The sequence below is a fragment of the Nelumbo lutea genome, chromosome 2 (assembly GCF_056320005.1).
Source record: "Nelumbo lutea isolate HS-2025 chromosome 2, American lotus-T2T, whole genome shotgun sequence".
NCBI lineage: Eukaryota > Viridiplantae > Streptophyta > Magnoliopsida > Proteales > Nelumbonaceae > Nelumbo > Nelumbo lutea.
This window is the reverse complement of record NC_142685.1, coordinates 107,679,012-107,694,819: the sequence shown is the minus strand read 5'-3', so window position 1 is coordinate 107,694,819 and position 15,808 is coordinate 107,679,012. Positions and strand designations below refer to the sequence as shown.

The window sequence follows — 15,808 nt, the reverse complement described above, 5'->3', positions numbered from 1 at the left end:
TAACTAGGTCGATTTGGTTGGCCAAACATCCTACAACCAAGCCAAACCAACTCGCGAGCACTCCTAATTTCAACTAAATTAATAATGTAATCTCTAATAAATAACAATTGTTTAATCTCCAATAACTATTGAAATTTTATAGCAAAAATACACAATTATTACAAATATATTAATAATAAAAATATAATAAGTAACTAATAAAAAATACAATAAATAAAATAATTATAAAAATACAATAAATACTAAAAAATATATTAAATTAGTCAATAAATAGGAGTGCAACTTGGGTGGGCCCAAACTAGAAATTTTACACGGGCTAGGCTTGGACTTTTGGTCTTTGGGTTGGGTTTGGGCCCAAGAAGTTAGGTTTTTTTTTTCGGGTTGGGGTCGGGTCTAGCCCTTAGGTAACATAAATTGACCCGTGCCCAACCTGAGTGCATCAAATTACAGTGTGGACTGGTCTTAGGTTGGGAATATCGGGCTTGACCTCAGCCTCGGTTTGGGCTCAGGCCTTAAGCCCAAATTTTAGGGTCGGGCCTGGGTTAACCATAAACCCAGTCCAACCTACCTAACATGCAACCCTAATAAATAGTTTAATCTCAAATAATAGTTTCGTCTCTAATAAATATTAATCAACAAATTATAACAAAAATACAATAAGTACAATAAATTAAATTTAAAGAAATTAAATAATAGTAGTTTAATCTCCAATATTATTAAAAAATTTCTATTAAATAACAAAACAAAAATAAATTTTTACCTAGATATTGAAAATATATTTATCACAAAAAACAATAGATATTAATATATTATAGATAAATATATAATAAATATAGATTAAGATTTTAAAATTATTGTCAATAAATATTAATTTTCTCAAAAGTTATTTTCTAGAATTATTAATTGATATAAGTGAAATTAGTTATTTACAATATTATTTAGTTATAGAAATAATATCAAAACTTAAATTTTAAAATATTAATTATTTATTGAATTTAATAATCTGTAATATTATAACTTATACTATTATTATGTAATTTTGTTATTAATGTTGTAAATTAAAAAATTATGATTAATTTGTATATTATGTTATAATTATCTTTCTATTGTTAAGAAATTTTTTAAATTTATTACATAATTTCATTATTTTAACTATTTATAATCTAGTTATGTTAAATATTTTGTTACTCAAAGTATTTAGTTTTTTAAATATCTAAGTAATATATAAAATATTTAAATTTCTTTTGTTTTTTTGTTTTTATTTATTTTAAAGTTATTACATATTATTAAATATTTTGTTATATAATTATTTAGCTAATTCTAATATTGTTATTTAGGATATTTAGTTATTGAAATATTTAAAATAATATTTTATTTTTTGATGTTAAATTTTTATGATTTAATTAACATTTAAATTGAATAATCCAGAAAATCGTAATTTTTTAGTACACAATTTTGTGATGAATTTTTTAAAAACATTAAATTATTAATAATATGAATATTAATAAATCTATTATAATTTTTTTTTGTATTTTGAATAAATATTTTAAAGTTATTATATAATTTTGTTAGAATATTTAGATAAATTTTAAATTTTTTAATTTAATCTTTCTTTAGATAGATATAGATAAAAAGTGGGGGAGAGAATAAATAGGAAATTGAGATATTGTAGGAGATAAATATGAGTTAGAGATAATTTATGAGAAAGTTGGGGAGGAAGCTTACTAGAAATTTTAGGTGGAGAAGGAGAGCATCTCATTAGTTGTTTCAAAAATGACATAAAATAAAAAAATAATAAATAATAAAAAGGGAGAAAATTTCTATTCTTATGTCACCTTTGAATAAATTAGGCCATATCGGCAGATACTATAGATACTATACGATATATGCCAATAGGCCCAATACCACATATTGGACCGACACCATAGGATACATTTCTAGTTGTAGCATATCCCACATTAGCTCTAGTAGGCCTTAGAGTCTGTGTTGCCAGAGCCAGAGTAAGGGAGAAGGAATTCTAGTTTAGATGCTATTTGATAGTAGAAATTAGGGGTGGCAATTTTTTACCCAACCTGCTAAACCCACCCAACCAACCCAGTATCTAATCCACCCAACTTGTCCATTTACTTGGTAGGTTGTGTGATCAACCCGTCACCCAATCCGTCCATTTAAATGGGTTGGGTTGTGGATAACCATTGGGTTAACCATACGAACATTAGTATTAATTCCTTAGCTTTTTTTTTTATTTTCTTCATTTGAATTAAATAATTTATAATTAATGCATTAATTTTCTATTAACTATTGATTAAATTTAGTTTTGTCTTAATCAACACACTTCACCCAATATAAATCCAAATCAATTTGACCCAAGTCCAGACCAGTTCAACGCGGTCTGACCCGATCCCACATATACCAATCTGAGTCGACCCGAATCCGAAATAGACCTCAGACGGGATGCCTCGGTTCCACTATTCTTTGCCTGGTTTGGATTGTCCAGTCCAACCATTAGTCACATGGCCTGGCTCGACCCGAAACAAGCTTATCCGAGTTGACCCGAATCTGAACGGGTCGGATCGGGTGGGATCCGAACCCTAAACCGCCCTGCTTACTTTGCCCGATCATCCAGTTTGGCCCATATCCTTTCAACACGACCCAAACTACTTCTTTTGACCCACTTCGGGCCCAAACCCATGCACAAACCTGATATGAGCTGACCCAAGTCAATCCACCATTTGACTGAACCGGTCCAGTCTAGTCCGACCAGATTGAACCGACCCGGTCAGGGTCTGGCCCAATCGAACTGAATCGGTCCTGTCGAGGTCTGGTCCAACCGGACTGAACCGGTTCGATTGGTTTTGTCCGACCAACTGAACTGGACTGATTCGGATCTAAACGGTTCAACCACTCTTGAACTCTATGTGATTACCTTGAAGACAATCCAATTAGATAGTTCAAGTTGGTCTGACCGATTTGAACCTATGTGGTTCGTCAAATCCGAAACCCGGGCATAGTTAAATGGCTTTGCTGCTTGTATAAAAATAATGTGCATGTAATATGATTTGAACCTTCACCACTTGTGTACATAACAACTACTATTACCACTAAGCTATGACTAACTTATTTGTTAAAAAGGAATTAATTTTTTTGTTTTAAGTACATAAATATAATATTAATGGGTTTGGATGGGTTGGATTGGGTTAAACTGGGTTTGGGTTGAACCCAAGCCATTTAATTTTATATAACTGGGTCATTAACAGGTTGACGGGTTAAATGGGTTGGGTTGAAACTCAACCCAAACCAAACCCAACCCAACCCGCCCAATTGCCACCACTAATAGAAATTGAGGGGGAGAGACATCAGCTAGCATTGTTATAGTCTCAAGTGGTGCGATTATGGAACTGTAAATCTGAACTAAAGCTCAGACTCGTTTCCGGTATCGAGTCGGGGGTTAGGAGCCATCTCTGTTTCAGTGGTCACCGAGTCTAGGGAGAAATTGTAGCGGCTAAGGAAGACATTGATGGAGAGTTGGAGTTTTTGGACTTCCGTCATGCTTGGTGCCTGGAAATTATCAGGGAGGTGGGAAATGCCGTTGGGGGCTTTGCCGAAGTAGTAGAGGATAACCTCAAGTGGAGGGACCTCGAGGCTGTTAAGTTACTGATTTGGGCGGGAGCTCCGCATGAGATCCCTATGGTGTTGACAGTGGAAATCTTCTACGAGGTCTTCGTGGTCAAGTTCGTGGTAGAAGGTTCGGATTCTCTAATCATCACGCTCAAGACGGTTTCAATGGGTTGTGGTGGAAGAAATTAGTTTTTGTAAGAGAAAAAATTATTTTTTAAGAGTGTGTGCAAGTGTATTTTTCATGTAAATGATCAATCAAATAGTGGAGACATCACTGAAAGATAATAGTTTTGTCGAAAATTTTAACCAGTTATTTGACTGGAGATATCCCTGAAAAGATGATATGTTACTTCTAGTGAGTCTGTGTGGTACATGGAGAGAATCTCATTATCGTCATCATCAACAACCATTTTTATTTGGGTAGTGAGGATTATTAGAAACTTGTATATGTAAGAGCATGTGTGCGTGTGTAAATTTGTAAATCAACAACAATGTTAACAAACTAAAAGGGTTCCAAACCAATTTCAATAAAGTAAGGATTTTGCAATCAAATACAAACATTCACATCCAAGAAGATAATTTTATAATCTGAAGATACAATATATTTGATATATCTAAAACTTAAAGCAAACTCTTCTCACCATGTAATCTTATTCATCATATACTACTACTACTACTATTCTCATCTTGCCCATCCATGATGCTTGATCCCATCAGTGATAAATCAAAGTTACAGTGTGCCCAGATTGAATATCGCAAAGAAGTATGGCCATTGTCATTGTCCCATCAAGTCTTCTGCCTGCACATTCAAGATGGAAACCACGTCCCTCTTCTGCTAAGCCTGCACGACGAATCATTCCATGAAGTGTGTAAACTGTGTCAAATTTTTCCAAATTTATGACCATTGATTCCCTATCGCTGGGAACCTCCACAGTAATGTCTAAACTCCACTCTGGGTTCCGAGGTGTCTCCTTCACAAAAACAGTGGGTGTAGTAGAAATTGCATACAAATCCAGCGTCCACTGGTCATACATCGTAGCTCCCAGTGTAGTCAGATTCTGGCGATGTGGAGCTATACCCACCTTCTCATCGATCATCCTTTTCAGATCGGAAACCGAGTCGAGGCTTGATATATCAAGGTATAACGTTTCGCACCCTGTGTGAACGGTGATTGTGATGACCTGAGGGCGAATCTTCCTGTGGAGTTTCATCTCCACTTCATCATAATCGTTCTCATCAATACCCAGATCAGATAAAGTCGTCATTCCATCTAATAGAAGCTTTCCTTTGTATAACAGGAGTTGATCATAGTAGGGTACATGAGGCTGGAGATAATAGCGTATTTCTCCGACTGAACTGCATCTCTGCTTGATTGTGTATGTCTTATCGTAGTGTTCCACTTTGGTGACCACCATTGCCGATCGAGTTATATCAAAGACTGGAGTTGTTAAAGCCTGAACTACTACTGGGGAGATATGGTTCCAGGTAGAGCTCAGTGACCGGAGTTCAGGGAAGTGGGTGTAAGACTGGATTTTTAGTCAACTTATAGAGTGATTTGTCACACTTGTTGAGCATCATTTACATAAAACTACCATGATAATTAGATTCCCTATTTTCCCAATTTCTGCGTGAGGGAGTGTGGGGACTGTGATTAACTGATTATCAGAGATCAGATATCAAATATAATAAAATGAAACAAAGGAAGCAACGCATGATAACTTAATTTCAGATTTCAAAATTGGACAAGGGAGAAAAGGTTCTCTTTTAGTCTCGGTTATCTATTTGACAGATCTTTCACCCTCACAAATTAAAATTAATACTTGGGAATTGCAAGATACAACACCTGCAAGTTTACTCCAACTGCATTTAAAGTTTAAGGGAGAAAAAGAAGAAATATAATTTACTGTCTCTCTACTTCTCTCTACTGTAAGCAGTTTCAACGTAAATTCAGTTAATCAGGAATCTAAAACTATATAAGTTGGGTTTGGGTTTGGGTAGAAGTTAGGGATAAGCTCATCAAATTTTAAGGTTTTTGAGCCTAATTTGTTTTGCAAAATGAATCTAATCCTGGTTGAGTCGGGTTGAGGGTCAACCTAGGGCCAACCTGAGTTTATAAATCTTTGCTTAAGCCTCAATCCAATATAACTTGGACAGGCATCAGATTTGGTTGCGCTTGGGTTGAATTGTTTGGGCCTAGGTGAGTTGGTCGGGTTTAAAATTGCTTTTAGTATATTATGATCCAATTTAGAAGTAGAACATGTTAAAAATATTTAAAAATGACATTAGTAATATACATTCCATCGTATTTGTGCCTTGAGTTGTTTATTGTGATCCATTTCATGACTGTCACCTAATCAAAATGAGAAAAACCTCAAAGAATTTGTGCCTTGAGTAGTGGCCAGAAGCGCAAGGCTTGGGCCACCACCAGGGGTGCAGGAATGGAGTTCTCTGTGGTGGTATGGACCCGATCCATATTCAGTTTATGGGTCCAACCCGAATACGATATGCTATAGTGGGGTGTTCTTTTATGTATCTTTGGCTTTTAAACGAATTTGAGTTTGCGAGATTGGGTGTATTGGAGTTTAGGGTTTGTAGAGGGATTTGGTGTAAAACAAGGCCATGGTGTTAAGTAGCTTTGGTTTTGTCATCAGTGCCATGGATTAGGCTCCCCCTAACAAAAACGATTTTTCTGATCCGATCAGTTTAGAATGAATATAATAGAGTGTTAATTCTTGGAACCTAGATATTCACTCTATGAGGAAAAAATAGTGTATATAGATCAGATAGAAGATTGTTATCTAAACTTGCATAGAAGATCGAACTAAAAAATTGGGTAAACATGAACCAAGCTTTTCATGAGTTATTCCAGCTTGGTTCATGAAAAAGCTTGATTCAGCTCAATTTAAACTGAGTTTTGAGCTGAGTTCTATCCCAATCACGAGGCTTTGCTAGTGAGACTTGCAATCCTGTAAAGGAGAGGGTCAATAATCAAGTAGTCCAACACTTGAAATTCCTTTTGTATTTCGTGCTGATTGCTGAAACTACAGATTTTCTTTGCGTCGAGTGCTTTGCCCCATTGATCCATTCTAACTTCCTATACAATATGAAAAAACCACCCTAGAATTACGCAAACGGATGAGGGCAGATTTGGTCCTCTAGTGAAATTATGACACGTGTCACCTCGTGACAACTAGGAAAACACCCAGCCAACAAACCTACGAAGTTGGTAACCCACCCGGGCACCAGTCTGGCCGGCCTGGCATGACCTGCGCGCGGCCTGACGCGCGCCTGTGCGACCTGCACGCGGCACACATGACCTGTGCGAACTGTGCGCGGCACGCGCGACCTGCGTGAACTGCGCGGCGCACGCGCGGCCTACTGCGTGGCCTGCGCGAACTGCGCATGGCCTTCGTGAGTGGCGTGCAGCCTGCGTGACCTGGCCGACCTGGACCAGCCAAGCGCATGATCCGGCCAAGCCGCCCATAAGGCGCCCACTGACAAACCTGGCCTAGACATTGACCCGCCGACTGACACAGGCGCCAGCTTGACGACCTGGTCTAGACACTGACCCGCCGATTGACACGGGCGCCAACTGACGACCTGGCCTAGACACTGACCCGCCGACTGATGCAGGCGCCCCCTGACAACCCGGCCCAGGCGCCGACCTGGCCGCCTGACACAAGTGCCAGCCTGACGACCTCGAGGAGTTCACCACCGTACCCCGGTTCTGATAGGATGCGACGAGTCTTACCATTTGGAGGCTTTTCACCCACCTAACATGCGAGGACTCCAGTATATAAAGACCTCACCCCCCAAAGGGGAGGGGGATGAAAAAAGGGAAGTAACCCTGCTCTCTAGCTCTCTCATATTATCTTCAAAGCTCTCTATAATAAGAGTGCTAACTTAAGCGTCAGAAAGCCCCCACTGGGAAAATACCCCCGAGACCTCTGATTCAGTTCTCGTAGGTCCTTCAGCTCCCGCTGCCTACAAAGATGAGGAAAAGATGGAGTTCTCAGAGGTCCCTCAGCTCCCGCCACCTACAAAGAGGAGGAAAAGATGGAGTTCTCGCAGGTCTCTCAGCTCTCGCCACCTATAAAGAGGAGGAAAAGATGAAGTTCTCGCAGGTCCCTCAGCTCCCGCCGCCTACAAAGGAAAGAATACCACCTCATGCTGAGGGCAATCGGATTGCGCCGCACCAGGGAGCTCCAGCATTCTCTAAGTCACCGGTCGCCTAGTGGCAGTTTGCCACCGAGCAGTTCACCACTAGGCAGTTCGCAACCAGGCAGTTCACCACCAGGCAGTTCGCTACCAGGCAATTCGCCACCAAGCAGTTCGCCACCAGGCAATTCGCCACCAATCAGTTCGCCACCAAGCAGTTCGCCACCAGGCAGTTCGCCACCAGGCAGTTCGCCACCAAGCAGTTCACCACCAGGCAGTTCGCCACCAAGCAGTTCGCCACCAGGCAATTCGCCACCAGGGAGCTCGCCACCAGGCAGTTTTCCACCAGACAGTTCACCACTGGGCAGCTCGCCACCAGGCAGTTCGCCCCCAGGTAGTTCTCCACCGAGCAGTTCGCCAGTAGGCAGTTCACCACCAAGTAGCTCATTACTAAGCCACGCCACCACCGGGTCAAATAACGAGGTACTTAGCCAAAAAATTTTACATCACAAAACATTGGCGTCGTCTGTGGGAACACGCTACCAAAAGCTAAGTTCTCATCCTACAAAAGCTAAGTTCTCATCTTGCCAAAACTAAGTCCTCACCTTTTAAAAATTGAAGCTATCGCTTTATAGTTAACATTTTTTGTGAACTCAAAGACTATGCAGGGAGCTAACGGACTAAGTAGCTCTACCAACCTTACTTTCAATTCAAATAATGCCACATCAGTCCTCTCCGCAAGGTCCCCCCTACAAAGATGAGCTCTTCGTGGCTTTCGCAGGAGTTGGCGGCCAACTGACTACATAGACGCCCTTACCGGTCGAGCCTTCCAAAGCTCCCGTGTGAGCTGGCAACCTAAAGTTAGTAGTGCTGCCCCTGAAGGTCAAGGCCCTAGTAGCTTCTTGTAGGAGTAGGTGACCGGCATTACGAAGCTGATGCAGGCCAAGCTTACGGGCCACATTACTACTTAAGACCCGGTCGCCTCTCTAGCACGGGCAAGGTAAGAAAAGAGTAAACCACTAGTCACTCCAAAGCCTACGGGCCATATTACTACTTAAGACCCGGTCTCCTCTCCGGCACGGGCAAAATAAAAAAAGAGTAGACCACTAGTCACTCCAAAGCCTACGGGCCACATTACTACTTAAGACTCGGTCGCCTCTCCGGCACGGGCAAAGTCAAAAAAGAGTAGACCACTAGTCACTCCAAAGCCTACGGGCCACATTACTACATAAGACCCGGTCGCCTCTCCGGCGCGGGCAAAGTCAGAAAAGAGTAGACCACTAGTCACTCCAAAGCCTATGGGCCACATTACTACTTATGACCCGGTCGCCTCTCCGGCACAGGCAAAGTTAGAAAAGAGTAGACCACTGGTCACTCCCAAAGCCTACGGGCCACATTACTACTTAAGACCCGGTCGCCTCTCCGGCACGGGCAAAGTTAGAAAAGAGTAGACCACTAGTCACTCCCAAAGCCTATGGGCCACATTACTACTAAAGACCCGGTCGCCTCTCCGACACGGGCAAAAGTCAAAGAAGAGTAGACTACGAGTCGCTCCCAAAGCCTACGGGCCACACTAGTAATTGGATCAGCACTTACTAGCTCATCGACTTACGGGTCAAATGAAATCTACTCCCTTTGCTGAGTTACTATCAGCTCGGGAGTGGGGGGCGATTGATGAGGGCAAATTTGGCCCTCCAGTGAAATTGTGACACGTGGCACCTCATGACAACTAGGAAAACACCCAGCCAACAAACTTACGAAGTTGGTGACCCACCTGGGCACCAGTCTAGCCGGCCTGGCGCGACCTGTGCGTGGCCTGATGGGCACCTGCCCGACCTGCGCATGGCTCACGCGAACTGCGTGCGACACGCACGGCCTGCGTGGCGCGCGCGGCCTATGCGAGCTGCGTGCGGCCTACGCGAACTGCGCACGGCCTACGCGAGCTGCGTGCGGCCTGTGCGACCTGACCGACCTGGACTAGCCTAGCGCATGATCCGGCCAAGCCGCCCATAAGGCGCCCACCGACAAACCTGGCCTAGACACTGGCTCGCCGACTGACACAGGCGCCAGCTTGACGACCTGGTCTAGACACTGACCCGTCGACTCACACAGGCGCCGACTGATGACATGGCCTAGACACTGACCTGCCGACTGACGCAGGCACCGACTTGGCCGCCTGACACAAGCGCCAGCCTGACGACTTTGAGGAGTTCACCACCGTACCCCGGTTTTGAAAGGATGCGACGAGTTTTACCGTTTAGAGGCCTTTCACCCACCAAATCCGCGAGGACTCTGGTATATAAAGACCTCACCCCCCAAAGGGGTGGGGGATGAAAAAAGGGAAGTAACCCTGCTCTCTAGTTCTCTCATATTATCTTCAAAGCCCTCTATAATAAGAGTGCTAACTTAAGCGTCGGAGAGCACCCACCGGGAAAATACCCCCGGGACTGCTGATTCAGTTCTCGCAGGTCCTTCAGCTCCCACCTCCTACAAAGAGGAGGAAAAGATGGAGTTGTCGGAGATCCCTCAGCTCCCGCCACCTACAAAGAGGAGGAAAAGATGAAGTTCTCGCAGGTCCCTCAGCTCCCGCCACCTACAAAGAGGAGGAAAAGATGAAGTTCTCGCAGGTCCCTAACCTCCCGCTGCCTACAAAGGAAAGAAGACCACCTCATGCTGAGGGCAATCGGATTGCGCCGCACCAGGGAGCTCCAGCATTCTCTAACTCACCGGCCGCCTAGTAGGTAGTTTGCCACCGAGCAGTTCACCACCAGGCAGTTCGCCACCAGACAGTTTGCCACTGGGCAGCTCGCCAACAGGCAGTTCGCCCCCAGGCAGTTCTCCACCGAGCAGTTCGCCAGTAGGCAGTTCACCACCAAGTAGCTCATTACTAAGGCACGCCACCACCGGGTCAAATAACGAGGTACTTAGCCAAAAAATTTTACATCACAAAACATTGGCGTCGTCTGTCGGAACACGCTACAAAAAGCTAAGTTCTCATCCTACAAAAGCTAAGTTCTCATCTTGCCAAAACTAAGTCCTCACTTTTTAAAAATTGAAGCTATCGCTTTATAGTTTACATTTTTTGTGAACTCAGAGACTATGTAGGGAGCTAACGGACTAAGTAACTCTACCAACCTTACTTTCAATTCAGATAATGCCACATCAGTCCTCTCCGCAAGGTCCCCCCTACAAAGATGAGCTCTTCATGGCTTCCGCGGGAGTTGGCGGCCAACTGACTACATAGACACCCTTACTGGTCGAGCCTTCCAAGGCTCCCGTGTGAGCTGGCAACCTAAAGTTAGTAGTGCTGCCCCCGAAGGTCGAGGCCCTAGTAGCTTCGTGTAGGAGTAGGTGACCGGCATTACGAAGCTGATGCAGGCCAAGCCTACGGGCCACATTACTACTTAAGACCTAGTCGCCTCTCCGGTACGGGCAAGGGCAGAAAAGAGTAAAACACTAGTCACTTCAAAGCCTATGGGCCACATTACTACTTAAGACCCGGTTGCCTCTCCAGCACGGACAAACTCAAAAAATAGTAGACCACTAGTCACTCCAAAGACTACGGGCCACATTACTACTTAAGACCTAGTCGCCTCTCTGGCACGGGCAAAGTCAAAAGAGAGTAGACCACTAGTCATTCCGAAGCCTACGGGCCACATTACTACCTAAGACCCGATCGCCTCTCCGGCGCAGGCAAAGTCAGAAAAGAGTAGACCACTAGTCACTCCAAAGCCTATGGGCCACATTACTACTTAAGACCCGGTCGCCTCTCCGACACGGGCAAAGTTAGGAAAGAGTAGACCACTGGTCACTCCCAATGCCTACGGGCCACATTACTACTTAAGACCCGATCACCTCTCCGGCACGGGCAAAGTTAGAAAAGAGTAGACCACTAGTCACTCCCAAAGCCTATGAGCCACATTACTACTAAAGACCCGGTCGCCTCTCCGGCACAGGCAAAAGTCAAAGAAGAGTAGACTACGAGTCGCTCCCAAAGCCTACGGGCCACACTAGTAATTGGATCAGCACTTACTAGTTCATAGACTTACGGGCCAAAAGAAATCTACTCCCTTCGATGAGTTACTATCAGCTCGGGAGTGGGGGGCGATTGATGAGGGCAGATTTGGCCCTCCAGTGAAATTGTGACACATGGCACCTCGTGACAACTAGGAAAACACCCAGCCAACAAACTTATGAAGTTGGTAACCCACCCGGGCACCAGTCTGGCCGGCCTGGCGCGACCTGCGCGCGGCCTGACGCGCGCCTACGCGACCTGCGCGAACTACGCGCGGCACGCGCGACCTGCGCGAACTGCGTGCGGCACGCGTGACCTGCGTGGCGCGCGCGCGCGGCCTGCGCAAACTGCGCGCTGCCTGGCGCGCGGCCTAGCGCGCGGCCTACGTGAACTGCGCACGGCCAACGCGAGCTGCGTGCGGCCTGCGCGACCTGGCCGACCTGGACCAGCCTAGCGCATGATCCGGCCAAGCCGCCCATAAGGCGCCCACCGACAAACCTGGCCTAGACACTGACCCGCCGACTGACACAGGCGCCAGCTTGACGGCCTGGTCTAGACACTGACCCGCCGATTGACACAGGCGCCGACTGATGACCTGGCCTAGACACTGACCCGCCGATCGACGCAGGCACCCCCTGACAATCCGGCCCAGGCGCCGACCTGGCCGCTTGACACAAGCGCCAACCTGATGACCTCGAGGAGTTCACCACCATACCCCGGTTCTGACAGGATGCAACGAGTCTTACCGTGTAGAGGTTTTTCACCCACCTAACCCACGAGGACTCCGGTATATAAAGACCTCATGCCCCAAAGGGGAGGGGGATGAAAAAAGGGAAGTAACCCTGTTCTCTAGCTCTCTCATATTATCTTCAAAGCTCTCTATAATAAGAGTGCTAACTTAAGCGTCGGAGATCCCCCACCGGGAAAATACCCCCAGGACCTCTGATTCAGTTCTCGCAGGTCCTTCAGCTCCCGCCGCCTACAAAGAGGAGGAAAAGATGGAGTTCTCGGAGGTCCCTCAACTCCCGCCACCTACAAAGAGGAGGAAAAGATGGAGTTCTCGCAGGTCCCTCAGCTCCTGCCACCTACAAAGAGGAGGAAAAGATGAAGTTCTCGCAGGTCCCTCAACTGCCTACAAAGGAAAGAAGACACCTCTTGCTGAGGACAGTCGGATTGCGCCGCACCAGGGAGCTCCAGCATTCTCTAAGTCACCGGCTGCCTAGTAGGCAGTTTGCTACTGAGCAGTTCGCCACCAGGCAGTTCGCCACCAGGTAGTTCGCTACCAGGCAGTTTGCCACTAGGCAGTTCGCCACCAGGCAGTTCGCCACCAGGCAGTTCGCCACCAGGCAATTCGCCACCAGGCAGTTCGCCACCAAGCAGTTCACCACCAAGCAGTTTGCCACCAAGCAGTTCACCACCAGGTTGTTCGCCACCAAGCAGTTCGCCACCAGGCAGTTCGCCACCAAGCAGCTCGCCACCAAGCAGTTCGCCACTGGGTAGTTCGCCACCAGGCAGTTCGCCCCCAGGCAGTTCTCCACCGAGCAGTTCACCAGTAGGCAGTTCATCACTAAGGCACGCCACCACCGAGTCAAATAATGAGGTACTTAGCCAAAAAAATTTACATCACAAAACATTAGACCGTGGCCGAAAAAGGTTACATCACAAACCATGAATTAGATGTGAGCCAGGTGTCCCTTTCTGCTTCTCTTGATGCTTTGTTGTCTTGTCCCAGCTTTATATAAACTTCTTTGTACCACTTTTGGAGTTTTCTCTAGTCTCCTTTTGTCAAAGAAAAAATAAAACTGTCGCCTCAGTTAGTGATCAAATTTGTACGCCATGAAATTTCCATCTATTGGGCAAAGGGTGCAGGGATTGACATATAACAAACCGGTTCAGTTTAACTGAATTTGGGTTGGAAGAAGATAAACCTGAACTTTCACTTTGGGTTGAGTTTGTTTAACCGAAAGAAAACCTTGGGAAATTTAGTCCAAATGGCCTTATTATTGCACGGGTTGTTGAGAGAGCCACAGAGTATGTGGTTGCCTGCAAGTGCAGAGGCCTTTGAAGTCTACAATCTTCTCTATTAACCCAATAAAATAACACCACCTGTTTCTAAACATGCTCTAGAATTAATCCTAACCTGTGCAAATAGTTAACGGTTGTTATTGCCCTTTCATTAGACATTTTTTTCTAAAAAAATCTTTTTTTTTCTTGTACACAATTTCTTTGTAATTCCTCACCCTCTCCTTTCTGGTGTTGCCGGAATTTGCTATATTCATCGGACAATAAATTTTTGTCACCTAACATCATAATTTTTCTCACTGCAATCATCTCATTATATATATGCTGTTTAGGACGATCCCATCTTAGATGCCCTCTGAATCTCTCAAAACCCTTCAAATATAAGTCAATCTCTTATTCAAGATGTATGGAAATCCTAGCTCCAATTCATGTTGAATCTGCATCAATCTTGTTAACAACTTGTTTTGAACAGGTTAGAATAGGTAGACATCCCCTTATTTTTCTTGCTTTTGCTTCCATTTTCATCCTCTTTGCTTTTGCAACTCAATCGGGTATAGACACTATTGCTCTGTTTTCTGCAACTGGAACAAGGCAAACTAGTTCATTGTCGGTCATCCCAAACTTCACTCCTCCTTTAAATTGAAATCTACCACTGTATATGGAGGCTAGTAGACAACTGATTCCCAGCCTATAATCCAAACCATAACAATTCTATATTATGAGACTCGTTCTGCTCACTTTTAGACCAGAACCTCCCTTAATCGATCTTTGGTAATGATTTGTCTTTGCATTGAGTAAATCTTGGAACGCCATAGTGATTCCATTAAGCTCAAAATTAGGTCAAGAACACCCATCTTCAATTTTATCTTTGTAGTCATTCCATGGGCCAGAGATAACATCGAGCAGAGAAGAGAGAGGTAGAATCATGCATATTATTTTAAGGAATACATGTCTAACGGAGGGGTAATAACACCATCCCTGCTATTTGCAAAGTTAAAGACTCAAAAAGACGTTTAGGTACAGGTGGCATTGTTTTATTTGGTTAGTAGAGAGGATTGCAAAATTGAGTTAGTAGGAAATCCGAGTGCTATGCACCCAAGGATACACACCACAATTTCTATTGCCTCCACCATGCACCCAAGATGACACTCACAGTAGTAATAATAATAATGAACAAGGTATTCAGCTAGATGACACTCACAGTAGTAATAATAATGAACAAGGTATTCAGCTAGAAGATCGGTTTTTAACAAATCGCTTATCTTTATCGGTGGATATTTGGGCATTTGGGTGGTTGATAAGTGTTGTCAAATATGAGGCCAAGGGCAACAAGACGACTGGGATTTGATCTAGCTGATGCCACATGGCAGGATCTGAGGCCCGCCAATTATCCCTACATCAATAAGGAAAATAGATTACACCCAAAGGATATTTGCATCCTTTCATAGGTCATCTAATGGCTAGTTAACAGTAGATACTAAATTGGCATGTTTTTGGAGTTTGGGGACTAAAGTGAGAATGGGCTCAGAGTATATATACTAATCTGCAATAAAATTGCATTTTCTATAATTTTCTAAATTACAGATTAGTATATAAACTAATCTGCAATTTTCTTTAATTTTTTAAATTACATTTCCCATTTGTGTATATGAACTAGAAAAAAGAGAATTTGTCAGCACGAGTAGGGATGGTATTCATAGAGCCACTATATTCAAAATTATTACTTTTGTCCATCTTTGCTTTCACAGAAAGGTTTAATACAACAACTATTTCATAATTATTCGGATGGTTTAACAACTTTTCTTTTTAGAAGCATTGAATTTGCATTTTCTGACAAAACAAAATAGTTGTAATTCCTTGACTAACATTAACCAGTTCCTTTTGTCTGCAGTTGGAACGGCTGATCGGAGGGGAGTGCATAGCTAGAATGCATGCACGAGCTTGTTGTGGAGAGTTTCATCAACAGTACTGAATGAAACCAACAATGTAAAGAAG

The 15,808-nt window shown here is 43.9% G+C and overlaps 1 protein-coding gene across 1 annotated transcript; it reads right to left on the bottom strand.

Annotated features, from left to right (window-relative positions):
* Nucleotides 1-4,331: 4,331 nt before the first annotated feature.
* LOC148872591 (ubiquitin-like domain-containing protein) lies at nt 4,332-5,033 on the bottom strand. The gene has a single exon (XM_088970142.1). It carries the CDS (start codon nt 5,031-5,033, stop codon nt 4,332-4,334), a length of 702 nt encoding a protein of 233 aa, XP_088826268.1.
* Nucleotides 5,034-15,808: the final 10,775 nt, after the last annotated feature.